General features: G+C 38.3%; 1 protein-coding gene across 10 annotated transcripts in view; it reads left to right on the forward strand.

The window, feature by feature from the left end:
• LOC118276640 (serine/threonine-protein kinase Genghis Khan) overlaps positions 1 to 14,178 on the forward strand; it is a 68,132-nt gene extending 53,954 nt beyond the window's left edge. For 8 of the 10 annotated variants that reach the window (XM_050699868.1, XM_050699867.1, XM_050699870.1 and 5 more), the window contains 11 exons: positions 860 to 1,026; positions 1,657 to 1,852; positions 3,119 to 3,307; positions 3,816 to 3,908; positions 5,106 to 5,228; positions 5,552 to 5,663; positions 6,694 to 6,832; positions 7,510 to 7,582; positions 7,993 to 8,171; positions 8,653 to 8,735; positions 9,207 to 14,178. In XM_050699868.1, coding sequence (XP_050555825.1) covers positions 860 to 1,026; positions 1,657 to 1,852; positions 3,119 to 3,307; positions 3,816 to 3,908; positions 5,106 to 5,228; positions 5,552 to 5,663; positions 6,694 to 6,832; positions 7,510 to 7,582; positions 7,993 to 8,171; positions 8,653 to 8,733 — 1,352 coding nt within the window. In that variant the 3' untranslated portion in view covers positions 8,734 to 8,735; positions 9,207 to 14,178. The remainder of the gene's footprint in view (positions 1 to 859; positions 1,027 to 1,656; positions 1,853 to 3,118; positions 3,308 to 3,815; positions 3,909 to 5,105; positions 5,229 to 5,551; positions 5,664 to 6,693; positions 6,833 to 7,509; positions 7,583 to 7,992; positions 8,172 to 8,652; positions 8,736 to 9,206) is intronic. The other 2 variants (XM_050699869.1, XM_050699876.1) reach the window with 1 other exon arrangement.
• The last annotated feature ends 528 nt before the right edge of the window (positions 14,179 to 14,706 follow it).

The following is a 14,706-nucleotide window of genomic DNA, read 5'->3' on the forward strand; positions in this document are numbered from 1 at the left end:
TTGACTAAAATGTGAATAGCACATATTAAACGTATATCAAGAAATTCAATCACTTTATAAATTCACGGGTGTCATTTTACTAACGATCATAATATGGCTATCATCCATGTATTAAATATTAATATTTTTGTTTATATTAACTGTGGTATCTGCGCTAATCCTAACCTCCTAATCATTGTATTAATTGCTTTTATTGTAGATTTTGTTCACTCAAATACTGAAACATTATAACACTTTAATTGTTAAGATTCATTGGTTGGATTCATTTTCAAGTAGTTTGGTAAAGACTAAATATCAAAACATACAAAATTAATTATTATGTTATCAGCTTTTTCACCTAACTATTTGACGAGGAACTCGACTAGTTTCAAGTCATGCTAGTTGAATGTTGCTCATGGATATAAGCCTCTAGCATGGCTTGAAACTAACGTACGTAACTGTTTGACGAGGAACTCGTCTAGTTCCTCGTCAAACAGTTACGTAACGTAGTTGAGTAAGCCGATAATATGATAATTAAACTAGGCACCATCTTAAAATCGTTTAAGTATGTGAGTGTAAAATGTTTTATTATAAAAATATATGATTCATTTTGTATTAAACATAATGTATTATGTAATAAAATGAGTTCTTGTTTTGTATACTATGTATTTTGTTATAGTCTTTTAATGTGTGAATTTTCTATGATCAAAATTGATGAACTGTAAAGTTATCCGATAAGTTATCGCCATTATGCTTTTAGTAAAAAAAAATCTTTATACTTCGTAAATAAATGTCAGTCTGTATCATCTTATATCAATATGCAGTAAATAATGAGAAAAAATCATAAATAAATGTTAAAATTGATAATTTAACTTTACAGTGGTGATAGCGGGTCGCGGCCGACACGTCCGGTTAGTACCGATCCGGGCGCTAGAGTGTGCTGAGGTAGAGTGTATCAAGTTGGCAGAGAGTAAAGGCGCGATCTCATTGGCTGCCGGCCCCTTAGGACATTCTGCGCATGGGTTCGCAGTACTTTGTAAAAAGCAGGTTAGTTACTGTTGTGATTTCATTTATAATATATTGTGTTCTTGTCTCACATTTTCAATGATATTTCTGTATGTAGATTTGCTAACTAGAGATAGAATTTGACACATGACATGTCAACTCTCCGATCCTTGAAATGTCTATTCTCCGATCCTTGAAATGACTACTCTCCGATCCTTGAAATGACTACTCTCCGATCCTTAAAATGACCACTGTCCGATCCTTAAATTGTCTACTCTCTGATCCTTAAATTGTCTACTCTCCGATCCTTAAATTGTCTACTCTCTGATCCTTAAATTGTCTACTCTCTGATCCTTAAATTGTCTACTCTCCGATCCTTAAATTGTCTACTCTCTGATCCTTAAATTGTTCACTCTCCGATTCTTGAAATGACTACTCTACGATCCTTGAAATGTCCACTTTCTGATCCTTAAATTGTCCACTCTCCGATCCGTGAAATGACCTCTTTCCGGTCGAATTTCCGATCCTCGTAACTTACACTTACCGATCTTTGAAATGTCCACACTCCAATCTTTGCAATGTCCAATCTGCGATCCTTGGAATGATCACTCTACGGAAAATACAGAATTTCGATAATTTCGAGACATAATGTATTGTTGTATGTTTGTTTAGAACGCGTACGTGGTGAACGTGTACGAGATCACTCGCACGGCAGCGCGGCGAGTGCGAGTGGCCGAGCTGCGCGCGTGTGGCGCCGTACTGAGTCTACAACTGGCGGGGGCGCGGCTACTGCTGGGCTACCGGGGGGGCATCGCCGCGCACTGCCTGCCCGACCCGCGCCGCCCCCACCACGACCAGCCCGCCGTCTGTCAGTATACACTGTACACTACATACACTACACACTCACTACTTACTACCGGGGGGCATCGCCGCGCACTGCCTGCCCGACCCGCGCCGCCCCCACCACGACCAGCCCGCCGTCTGTCAGTATACACTGTACACTACATACACTACACACTCACTACTTACTACCGGGGGGCATCGCCGCGCACTGCCTGCCCGACCCGCGCCGCCCCCACCACGACCAGCCCGCCGTCTGTCAGTATACACTGTACACTACATACACTACACACTCACTACTTACTACCGGGGGGCATCGCCGCGCACTGCCTGCCCGACCCGCGCCGCCCCCACCACGACCAGCCCGCCGTCTGTCAGTATACACTGTACACTACATACACTACACACTCACTACTTACTACCGGGGGCATCGCCGCGCACTGCCTGCCCGACCCGCGCCGCCCCCACCACGACCAGCCCGCCGTCTGTCAGTATACACTGTACACTACATACACTACACACTCACTACTTACTACCGGGGGCATCGCCGCGCACTGCCTGCCCGACCCGCGCCGCCCCCACCACGACCAGCCCGCCGTCTGTCAGTATACACTGTACACTACATACACTACACACTCACTACTTACTACCGGGGGCATCGCCGCGCACTGCCTGCCCGACCCGCGCCGCCCCCACCACGACCAGCCCGCCGTCTGTCAGTATACACTGTACACTACATACACTACACACTCACTACTTACTACCGGGGGGCATCGCCGCGCACTGCCTGCCCGACCCGCGCCGCCCCCACCACGACCAGCCCGCCGTCTGTCAGTATACACTGTACACTACATACACTACACACTCACTACTTACTACCGGGGGCATCGCCGCGCACTGCCTGCCCGACCCGCGCCGCCCCCACCACGACCAGCCCGCCGTCTGTCAGTATACACTGTACACTACATACACTACACACTCACTACTTACTACCGGGGGGCATCGCCGCGCACTGCCTGCCCGACCCGCGCCGCCCCCACCACGACCAGCCCGCCGTCTGTCAGTATACACTGTACACTACATACACTACACACTCACTACTTACTACCGGGGGGCATCGCCGCGCACTGCCTGCCCGACAATATACACTATACACCTTACACGATTATCTTAAAAGCACTTACTTTACACGACAAACTTACTCACTTTACACTCAAAAATCCTTTAGCACTCACCAATTCTCTTTTCTAGATAATGACGACATGAATTATGAAACTTTGGCAATTATCCACAGCCCTAGTCCACCCGGAGAACCAAGTGAACGTGTTCCTGTCCCACTCCGGAGCCCGGCCACTGGGGGCTGCGCCCCTGGCCTGCGGGGACACGCTGCTAGTGTTCAACTCGCTGGCCCTGTACGTGGACCGACACGGACATCGAGCCCGGGACACGGAGCTCATGTATACCGCACATCCTACGCATCATGGTATGATAGTATTTTTTTATAGGAAAGTTAGTTAAATTAGCTCATGTTTCCGTGTGATAGAAAAATCTTAGTAAACTTGTTCGTGCTTGCGATTTGTTGTCAGCATTCATAATTTTTATTTATTTTATACTTTATGTACATTATACAATGGTGCACTTACTGCCACACTCAGAGACATTTAATGCTTACTTAAACTATTCTTTAGTAACAATTTTGTATGGAAAACAATTGCTAAGGACTGGGTTAAGTAACCATTAAATGACTCTGAGTGCGCGAGTTAATGCCATTTATAATAAATATTACAATGTTTTATGGATGAAATAGTAAACTTCGTGTTATTCCAACTTCATCAGAGTCAAAATGTGTTTGCCATTTTGTAGTCATATTAATTCACACATCATTAATCTTAATTTTCAAGAGATAAGTTACTTAAGAAACATAAAAACGGAAAAATAAAAAACTAACTTATGGTGTGGAAGAAATAGTCCTCATCGTTTCTTCGTTACAGCGATCAACGACACACATCTGTTAATATTCACCGCGACGCATATCGACGTATACGACATTGAGACTGGCGACTGGGTGCAAACTATGAATATACGTGAGTACATTTAAATTTCATTAATGATGCCGTATCTTAGTGAACCTTTACGCCCGGGTGTCATCACTGCGAAGACCACCCGAAAGACACGGTGGAACATACGATTGCGGTCTACCCTGTGTGGGCTGAGCACCGCCGTGGCCTCAGGGATGTGATCGGCAACGGTAAACTCTCGCGTCCGGCATTGGTTCAGGCCATGGTGCGGAGCGAGGGGGACTGGGATGCCGTCTCCTCCTTCTGCGAAGCAGTCATGCTAGCTAAGGAGGAGGCGGGGCGCGTTGAGGGAACGAACTTAGAGTACGCCCCAGTCGACGCGAAGACACTCCGGGCGTCGGGGATCGCGCGACGATCTCCGGCCACCGTAAGTGCGGGTCTGCGGACGGCGAGCAAGGGTAGCTCGCCGCCCGACCAGAACCAGACCCGTGCGTGCGGCGCGTCGCGTTCCGCGCGCGCCTCAAAGAGCCATCAGACCACCACAGATGGGGCCCAGTAGGGCTGATGCTTAATCCGGAGCTGCGGACTACCTAGCGGGTTTACCGGGGCTCCGGCTCGACAAGCAGGAGTAGGAACGGGGTGGTTTTTAGTCAGTAAGAGTCTGACACTCCCTCTCGCTTTGCCCTGGCGAGAGAAGTCATTGGATGATTTTTCCCCCGAAAAAAAAAAAAAAAATCTTAGTGAACCTTTGGGGAGGGGGTTAGGGATTTGGGGATTGTTGGGGTCTCAAGGATTGGGGAGATTGGGGTGAATTTGGGGATTGTTAAGGATTGAGGGATTAGGAAGATTGGGGAGGGAGGTAATTGGGCTTCCTGTAGTTCGCTGTTTCACGTCGGTTTCCTATGAGGCCGTGGTATCACTCCGGTCGAGTCGGTCCATTCGTGCCGAAGCATGGCTCTCCCACACTTAAGACTATGCATAGGTCTTCATAATAAAGGATTTTATGTTATATAATGCAGTTATAATTAGACACATTTTTTTCAAGGTTTTTACTTTACCCCTTTCCAACAGAGTTAAAATGATTGTGAGTTTCGACTTTACGAAACTCTCAAAAGTCGGATCTATCTTTATGAATATTTTTTTAAACTAAACATCATTTTCTTTGTAATTGCAAACTTACTGCCTAGAAACTTTGATTAGTTAATTAAAGACCCTAGGCAATAAGTAAAAATATTTAACCAAATATGCTCTTTTACCCTCCAGCGAATGCCCGGCCGTTGGACGAGTCGGGTTGGATCTGCTGCGTGGGCGGCGGCGGGGGGAACGGGTTCCCGTTCTCTACGGACGCCGCGCCGTTCATCATATACCTCCGACCACTGCTCACACGTAAGTTTACCACTACCGTGACATCAGACACAGAGACTTTGACACCGGAGTAACTTTAACTTAAACTTTTAGAATAATAAAAAACGAATGAAAAACTAATATAGGTACGCTTTGTTCTGGATTCCTATTGATTATAGAATTTGTGTTACCCCCCTAGGGTCAAAGGAACCCGATCTTACCGATATCAATAAATAACACAGACAGTGTCAAACTTATAGTCTAAATAAAAACACTAGATTATAAGTTGACACTATTTATAGATATCTAAAATATGTCCTACTTCTGTTGAATGACATTTCATTTATTATTAATTATTCCACCAGATCCGCGAGCGTCCGACCCCCCGCTGAGCGTGGACACGTCGCTATGGGGCAACAAGAGAAGGTTCTCCGTGCGGGAACAGTCACATCAGGCCATTGAAGCGCACAATAGATTGTGAGTATACACTTTACACATATGTTTTTAAACTGACATGGTTACTAACACTATTATTAGAACTTGAGACGGGATATTTACCATGTTTATTTATTTCGATGAGTTTCCGATATTTCGGAGGGTGGCGCATGGCGCTAAATATCCCGTCTCAAGTTCTAATAATACTTTACACATACTTATTGAGTTTTGTATTTCTTTTATTCTACTGTTATATTGCTACCCGTGTTTATAAGGCTTTTTCACCAGATGTGTTATGCTACGTTGCTGTGGATGCGTTTGGCTTCCACTAATCATATTCTTTGACCCATATAGATTAGCACTGGTGGAAGAGACTCAGCTAAGCTATGTTTTTTATGTGGAAAGATACGTGTTATGGATGTGTGCTATGGATAGTTTCCTTATATTCTGACAGTTTGAGCATTTGTGTGGCCTACCCAAATGTTCTTATGGTTGGTGTTGTTCGTCGGATCATTCAGCAACAACCGTCAGCTGAGCTGATTGTAAACTGACACATGCCGTGCTGCCATCTGAACAGGTCCGCTCAAACTGCTGTGGTTCTTTCACTCAAGAGACCACTACAGAATCAACTTGCTACGGTTGCTGTGACATCGCGTAATTGATTTTGTCTGGACTAAGAGACTATGACCTCTGAGTTGGTATCGGCATAGCTTCTCAGAGCACTCGGATAGGAAATGCCGGCCTCATCTAGTTATTTAAGAGATTGACGTGTAAAAGTGTTATTTTATAACCTGGTTGCAAAATAAATATCATTTATCATTTATCATTTACTATCGATACATCGCATATTTGAGTTACGCATCTTCCTCGCAAAGCTACATTAACTTAGTATCAGTGGAGACGGTCACATAGTTTTACCGCTTAGCTATTACAACTCGTAGCATAGCTATACATATAGTACATCTCTAAAAAACCACACTAACTCCTAGTAAATTTAAAAAATTGCGTCAACGTCCCTTTCCAAATTCTACCCACCATATTAAACAACCATCTATCTACATTTCATTTACAGATCAGAAAGGCGGTCGCGTCTAATATCAGCCCCTACGAACTTCGCGCACCTGTCCCACATGGGCCCCGGGGACGGGATCCGGTCGCAGAGACTACTGGACCTGCCCACCACCGTCGAAACAGCTGATGATCATCCACAGGTATGTATGTATAGGATAACTAATTAATTTGTTTTTTACTGGGCCTTATTCGGTTTTCCGAAAATTTCTCAGTAGTACGGAGTCTGGAATTGTGTCCAGTATATGGCAATAGGCTCACCCCCTATTACATGGGACTTCTAACACAAATGGTGAAAAGTGGGTGTACATTGTATAGCGGCATTACGTGTCGTAATGAGCACCTCTGCCTACCTCTTCGGGGATAAAAGGCGTTTAGGTTACCATTAAAGCGTCTTTAAAAATCACTTTTACCCGGAGCTGCGGACTATCTAGCGGGTTACCGGGGCTCCGGGTCGAAAAGCAGGAGTAGGAACGGGGTGGTTTTTAGTCGGTAAGAGTTATGACACTCCCTCTCATTGGATTCAGTCATTGAATTCATGTGTTTATCGGCGTCATTAGGGACGTCATTAGGGGCGCTAGTGTCGAATAAAGTCGTTGAACTCAAACGCTATTATTGTCACCTAAATTATTGCCAGATAAAGCTTTTTTGTGCTGGGTAGTGCATTTATCGAGGAATGCTATAAGCTATAAAACGTCTCGCTACAACTAATAGGAGTCGAGCAGAGCTGAGGAAACCTCGCGGAAGTAGCTAATATTATAATCTATTTATACGGAAGTTATTACAGTATAGAAATGAGTATTGTAATATTATGTTACAGATGTACAGCAGTCGAGAGAGTAGTAAACGAACGTCACCGTTAACGATATCGCATGGAACTGGATCCTATAATGGTACGTAAACCTTTATTTTGTATTACAAACCTTGATTCTGTCTTTCTATCACATGTATGTTGTTTTTTATGGAATAAGCCGGTAAACGAGCAGACGGATCACCTGATGGTAAGTAATCGCCGTCGCCCATGGACACTTGAGGCATTACAAGTGCGTTGCCGGCCTTTTGGAGGTTAAGAATTTAAGGGTTGTTGGGGAATCGGCGATTGGGAAGGGGTAATTGGGCCTCCGGCAACCTCACTCACACAACACAAGCGTTGTTTTACGTCGGTTTTCTGTAAGGCCGTGGTATCATTCCAGTCGAGCCGGTCCATTCGTGCCGAAGCGCATGGCTCTCCGACACTTGCATTTTATTTAGTTACTGATAATTTATTTCCATTAATATTTAAACATTATTGTCATTATTCCAGGATCGTGGAGAAGTGCGGGTCGTCGTGACGCCCCGTGTGACCCGCCCGCGTCCCCCCCTCGCATGGAACGGTCGCTGGGTGGGGGGTCGCAAGGCAGTGGGTCGCTACTGGAGCGGTCCATCACTCCGCTCAGCCTGGGCAGCATGAGCTCGCTGCACGATGTGCTTAAGGTATGTTTTGTAAGTACACCCCCTTGCTTCTTTTTGTTACCCCTCTGCATCGATCTCTTAAGTCTTTGATTGCCAATAGAAAACTGTTGAAGGCAAATCCTCCACTAATGTCGGTCATAGGAATCTACACGGTGATCCCCGTGGCGTTTAAAGTGTTAAACCTATTTATTACCCAACCCCCTAATTGTCTACATCTTCGCAAACTCCAGATTCAGATTAGTCCTTCTTCACTGACCTTCGTTTTCTCACCCCCTTTTTCCTTGACCTCCATTTTCCTGCTTCCCCCTTCCTAACTCTCACATTCTTACCCCTTCTTGCGCCCCCTCTTTTCTACTACAATTTTACATACTCCTTTATCCTAATTCTTTTTCTACCGTCGCATCTAGCTTCCTATAACTTCTTCCTATGTTTTTTCCAACCACTTCTCCTACCTTTATCTTTTTTAACGCCTTAAAAGATAGATAAACTTATAAGAATGTATGTGTTGCAGGTGGGCACGGAACTAGGCGACGGTCTGCACTCCGAGGACAGCAGTTGTGGAGCTTCACCGCCGCATCCTATGGATCCTTGATGGTAAGCATAAACACACTACTACATACTTATATACTCTACTAAATTGTAGTTTTATATTTATCACAAGGCGCCTTCAAAATGAATCATGAGAAACTACACATCATGAATCATGAGTAATGAATAACCAAACTTGAAACTAAATCTAAATAGATGTAGGTTTTTGTTTGCAATTTGATAGAATTAATACCCAAGGGAAGAGGTGTAATTCAATTCAATTACTTTGGGTTAAAGTCTGTTTTTAATCGCGACCCCTCGTTCACTTATGCTATACCCAAGTTGTTGGGTTGTTGGGGAATCGGGGACTGAGGAGATTAGGAAGGGGGTAATTGGGCCTTTGGTAACCTCACTCACACAACGCAACATAACGGTTTTCTGTAAGACCCACGGTATCACTCCGGTCGAGCCGGCCCATTCGTGCCGAAGAATGCCTAATTGATGTTTGAACTGAACAAAATAAAATTACTTTTCCAGAAACCAACTGAACTCATCATGGACACTGGACATGTCCCGTTTCTACGCTTGCTTTTGTTAAAACTTTATATTAGTTGCGCACGGGACTACAAACTGTACCTTGTGTCCGACACACAGAGTTCAAAATACCGTAGCAAGCGACGCTTTAAAAATATTTTAAATTATACACCGCTATGTTTGTGATAGATATGGTTTTAGAATTGTTAATTTATTCGATAAATGTAAATATTCTGGATGACAATAATGTACATTATGTATAAATCTTTTTCTGCTTACCTCTCGTACGTTGTACGCGTTATGTTTTACTGTTTATGTGTTGCAAAGACACTTTTAGTTCTATAGGAAATAGCACACATACAAACATTCATTAATTTTATGTTTACATGTCCAATGAAAGTTATATCTATCATAAACATAGCATTTTTTGTAATAAATTAACTATTAATTTATTATTACAACATATTTGGTTCCTAAACAAATTATATTATGGAAGAATTTAATTTTGCAATTTTTATTATTAAATTATTTATCAGTAACGGAAAATAATAATAAATAATAATTTAAAATTAATGAGATTTTGCATGAAAACATTGATACTGAACCTTCCATTAAACGATAATAAACAAATTTTTAATAATAGAGTTATTATTATAAAGCTGAGTGCACATTGACTGGTTATTAGACGAAGGCGAAATTGTAGACATGTCTTTATTTATGAAATTTTTACATTTGTAAATAAAATTCGATATTTCTTACTTACATTAAATTGACGATTCACAATAATGTGATGACATTCATTTATTTATGTCTTTTTTCATCATTGCAATTGTCAATTTCGTTTTATAATTTACATAACTACTAGACATGTAGTCTAACTATATTGACTCCATTTATGCATTACTTTAATATCATAGTATATTAAATTAAACACTCATAATGACCAATCAATTCTTGAAACATTTCATCTTTATCAATCTTACCCCCGAATACTGAAATACAACTCAATTTTAAGTTTTACTTAAATATCTTGTTATCTCTGTCATTTTTATAAAGAATTTATAGGGACAGAAGTATTTTTGAGAGCAAATTATAATTGAGTGGCGTTTGAGTCTTTGAACAATAAAGTATTTAATTTAGTCATACGTCTAATACCAGCAGTGTACACTAAGCTCTAGGTATAAAGACCCGATGTGGCTTGTAGGTCAATTAGACTCAGTCTTACGAGTACTATGTATTTTATATCCGTGTACGTAAGATGCGGTTTAAAAGTGGATTCCGTTTATGATAATACTAGCTTCTGACAGCGGTTTCGCCTGTAAAAAGTACTCCATATGTTATTCTAGATTGTCATCTGTCACTGTCCTTAATTTCATTTAAATTTATGCAGTTATTTTTGCATGAAAGAGCAACAGACTTATTTAAACACAAACATTTATAGTTTATCATCATTTTATTCGTAATATGACCAAACTATGTCTCGATAAGTTCATTTCTATATCTCTCTCGCTTAGCCTCTGCTTTCTCTCTAACTACAATTTTTTCGTCGTTTCGAAAATTTCTTAGTCTGGAATTGTACCCAGTATATGACAGTAGGCTCGCCCCATATTACATGGGGCTTGAGCATAAATGGTGAAATGTGGGAGTACATTTTAAAGCGGCATTACATGCCGTAATGTGCACCTCTGCCTACCCCTTCGGAGATAAAAAGCACGACGATACGAATACTTATTAAACGAATCCACTTATAAACAAAAAACATAATATATTAAATAAAAATAGTTGTAGGATTTTATTAACCAAATTGTATTTAATTGCTTTTATTTTAAAATTAATTAATTAATTAATACTCTATACGCTACCTTGACGAGGTCGTTCACCGCCGATGTAAAACTAAGCTAAATTAATTTCAATAATTAATTATTATACAATAAATAATTATTTTAATTAAAAAAATGTATTATAATTAATTAATAAAACATGAACAATGTATTGTATGAGATAATTATTAAGTTGTGACGTTAATTTTCTATGTTTTTTAACCAAATGATAATCTTATGTATTTATTGTAAATGTTATTTGAAAATATAAAAAAAAACGAAGTTAATATTTAATTTGCCTGAATTTCAAATATTATAATAAATTTTTCGGTAGAGAACTTAACATCTGAACAATTATTTCAGTATTTCGTAGATATTTTCAAATAATATTTAACAATATAAATCTAACTAAGGACACTGCCATTCCTATATAGGTAGGTAGTTATTATACCCACTGCGGAACAAATAGTAAAAATCATTTCGTTACCTCTTTGTATCGTTATCGATTATTCGCCGATTAATCGCCTATTGTATCGATTATCGACATTCGATTACTATCCAATAATCGAATAAAAGATTAATGGATACCAATTGAATTTCGATATGATTATAATATATAATTTTTAACTTTCTCGCTAGAAATGTATACTATACATAATATACATAAGTTTTGTATATTAAATATAATAAATAAATAATGTGATTATTTCAATTTTTAATGAAGTTATTAAAAAGTATATTACCAAAATAATCGTCACATTTAATGTTTAAGTTTAATTTATGTAACATTAAAACGTTATGCTTTATTTTAATGCTTTGTGTGTAAAACGATGTTCATTATTTTAAATAGAAATGTTCATATTTAAACTTAAATAACTCTTTCATAAATCCAAAGTTTAAAATCTTGGCTAAAAACAAACTTAAAACACGTGATATAATATTGAATAACTTCTATCGAAACTCAGTATCTTTAATTAAATTATTAACTGTTGTAAGACATACTAAATTAATTTATTATGTTTTCCGGCTTATTCACGTAACTGTTTGACGAGGAATTCGATTAACTTCAAGCTATGCTAGAGACTCATATTCATGAGCAGTATTCTGAGATACGCGAGATATTCTAAACTACTACAATTAGAAGTTTGTAATCGCCAACCCGCATTGAGCAAGCGTGGTCATTAATGCTCAAACCTTCTCCATGTGAGAAGAGGCCTTTGGTCAGCAGTGGCCACTTATAGGCTGATGATGTAAATGGCGGTTTTTAACCTATTTTACCCAATAAAGAAGTATTAAGTTTAACTATAAACATTTCTATGAATTTAATTCTAGCTATTATTGTAACCCGACATTAATTTGTAACAAATCTCAATATGATGATTATATGATTATAATTATGTGATTATTCACCCCCTCTAACCGTAAGCGATATGTTTTTGTAATATTGTTAATTTTTTTTAACAATCTAGTCTGTTTTGTTTACGACCGTAATGTATTATTACGACTATGCGTCTTCAAATTATATTTAAGATTTTAATTACTTAGTTCGATTTAAATACTTGAGATTTTTTTTTTTTCATTATAGGTTAGTTCTATATACCACGAAAATTGTGTTTATTATACAAGCAAACGATAAAAGAATCTCGGTTTTAGGTTTTTTTTATATGGTATTAAGCCTAAAACTATCGCGGCGCCCTCTGTCTACAAATTTTTAGTACTTTCTTTTTTTGAGAAACGAACATCGATGAATTAAGTTTAGTTTTCCAAAGATTGTTTTTTTAAAGAAATGTGTGTTTGCGACGAAATTCTGGTTTCTTATTATCGTGCAATACTGTGTGATGAAGTATAGAAAATTTATAACGATTTTATAATAATTGGTACAGCAATAATTGTAACTATGGTGTTGCACGATAATCTGCGATCGAGGCATTTAAATTTATCGAAATTTTATTAATTCTTATGTCGAAATACAAGCTTATGTTTTATTTATGTGAAAATTGAATTATTCTTTATTAAAATGAGTAACTTATCTTTTGAATGTTTACTACCAAAATTAGTATTACAACAACATGAAGCGTTTGTCCAATTTTTCAATACTATTTAGTTAAAAAGTTTAAAGTTAATATTTAGATTTAAAACAAATTTGCACCAGAAAGAACTGAATGTATATTGCTTTTTATATAATTGTGTATATTAATGTAAACGTATTATGAACAAATTTTATGTAATACCCGCTTAGACGACCGGTTTTGAACATTTTAAACAGATTGCTGTTTATTTCTTTATCGAGAAAAATGACCAAGAAATAAATCATCTTAAAATCTTGCCTGCAATAAAGAAATTTACACCAATCTTTAACTAACATTCCGTTTTGTAAACACCGAAGCAATCCCATATCGATATATCGAAACTATCGATTATCGATAAAACCACAACACTTACATTGGTCAATTGATTGATATTAATGAAATTTTTATCAAAACTTACGTCTCGATTGGTAATGTTTAAAAACATAATAGAATTGTATAACTCAATTAATTTGTTCACCGAGTATATTAGGATAAGGTTATATAAAAATTGTATTAAAATATTTAAAAATAAAATCCCAAACAATACGCGACGGGTTATAGATATTGTAGATTTTGCTAAAATTGATATTTAAAGTGCATTTTATAAAGAACGCTTGTATTATATTATTGAAAGTCGGTTGGAATTCACTGTTGTGCTAAAAAATGTTGTTTAGCATGCTGAATTATGATTTTAAATAGATCCAGTGAATATTTTACTATATTCTAGCACTTTTCTATACAAGCATTTGAGTAAACATATCAGAAAATCACCATGTATTATCCTATTAGCGAAAAACATTAAATATATGACAATCCACGCTCAATTATAACACCTATGACCAATATTCACAAACCTGAATTACTTAGATTGCTATTACCTTAGATAAAATGCTTAATAAACCAATGTTTTATCAAAATAGCTAGCCACCCATACCTTGTATTGTATTCAGCTAAATTTCTATACTTATGTTATTATTTCTATGTAAAATCTAAATTATTGTCTAATATTAAATTGCATTATGTGAATTATCTCAATACTTAATTATTTTATGTAAATATATCTGAATAAAGAAACATTTGAATGAGTTTTCTTGTTTTATTTCGTTTAATATATAACAACCTAAATATTATATACCATTATAACTGAATATGATGGGCCTGGATAATGGGTCTCCACAACATAAGAAGGTTTGCAATAATCTCCACGTTAAGCAGGCGGGTTGGAGACCACATTGGCATTTTGTCATACAAAAATCTGATCGGAAACTGGTTTACATAGCCTTGTTATTGTCTGGTATGATTCGAGCATAGAGAAAATAATAATATTTGCAAAATAATAATTCACTAAAAAGTTAAAAGCCCTCAAAGTCTTCTTTTTCTTAGTAATTTAAGATCAACTTTGGGTGCAAATAAATAACAAAACAACCGTAAAATCTCTAAAACAAAAACCGTACCGACAAAGTTCGATTACTAATGACTTTCATAAACTTTATTTGTAGTTAATTGAAGAAGTTGTTTTTTCAAGACAAGCGAGTTCGGACCGCCTCGCCTGTCTTCATTTGTCAGACAAATCTAAATTAAAATACATATAAATAGGCATTTAGATATTAATTT

This window comes from Spodoptera frugiperda, chromosome 17 (assembly GCF_023101765.2).
Source record: "Spodoptera frugiperda isolate SF20-4 chromosome 17, AGI-APGP_CSIRO_Sfru_2.0, whole genome shotgun sequence".
NCBI classification, from domain to species: Eukaryota; Metazoa; Arthropoda; class Insecta; order Lepidoptera; family Noctuidae; genus Spodoptera; species Spodoptera frugiperda.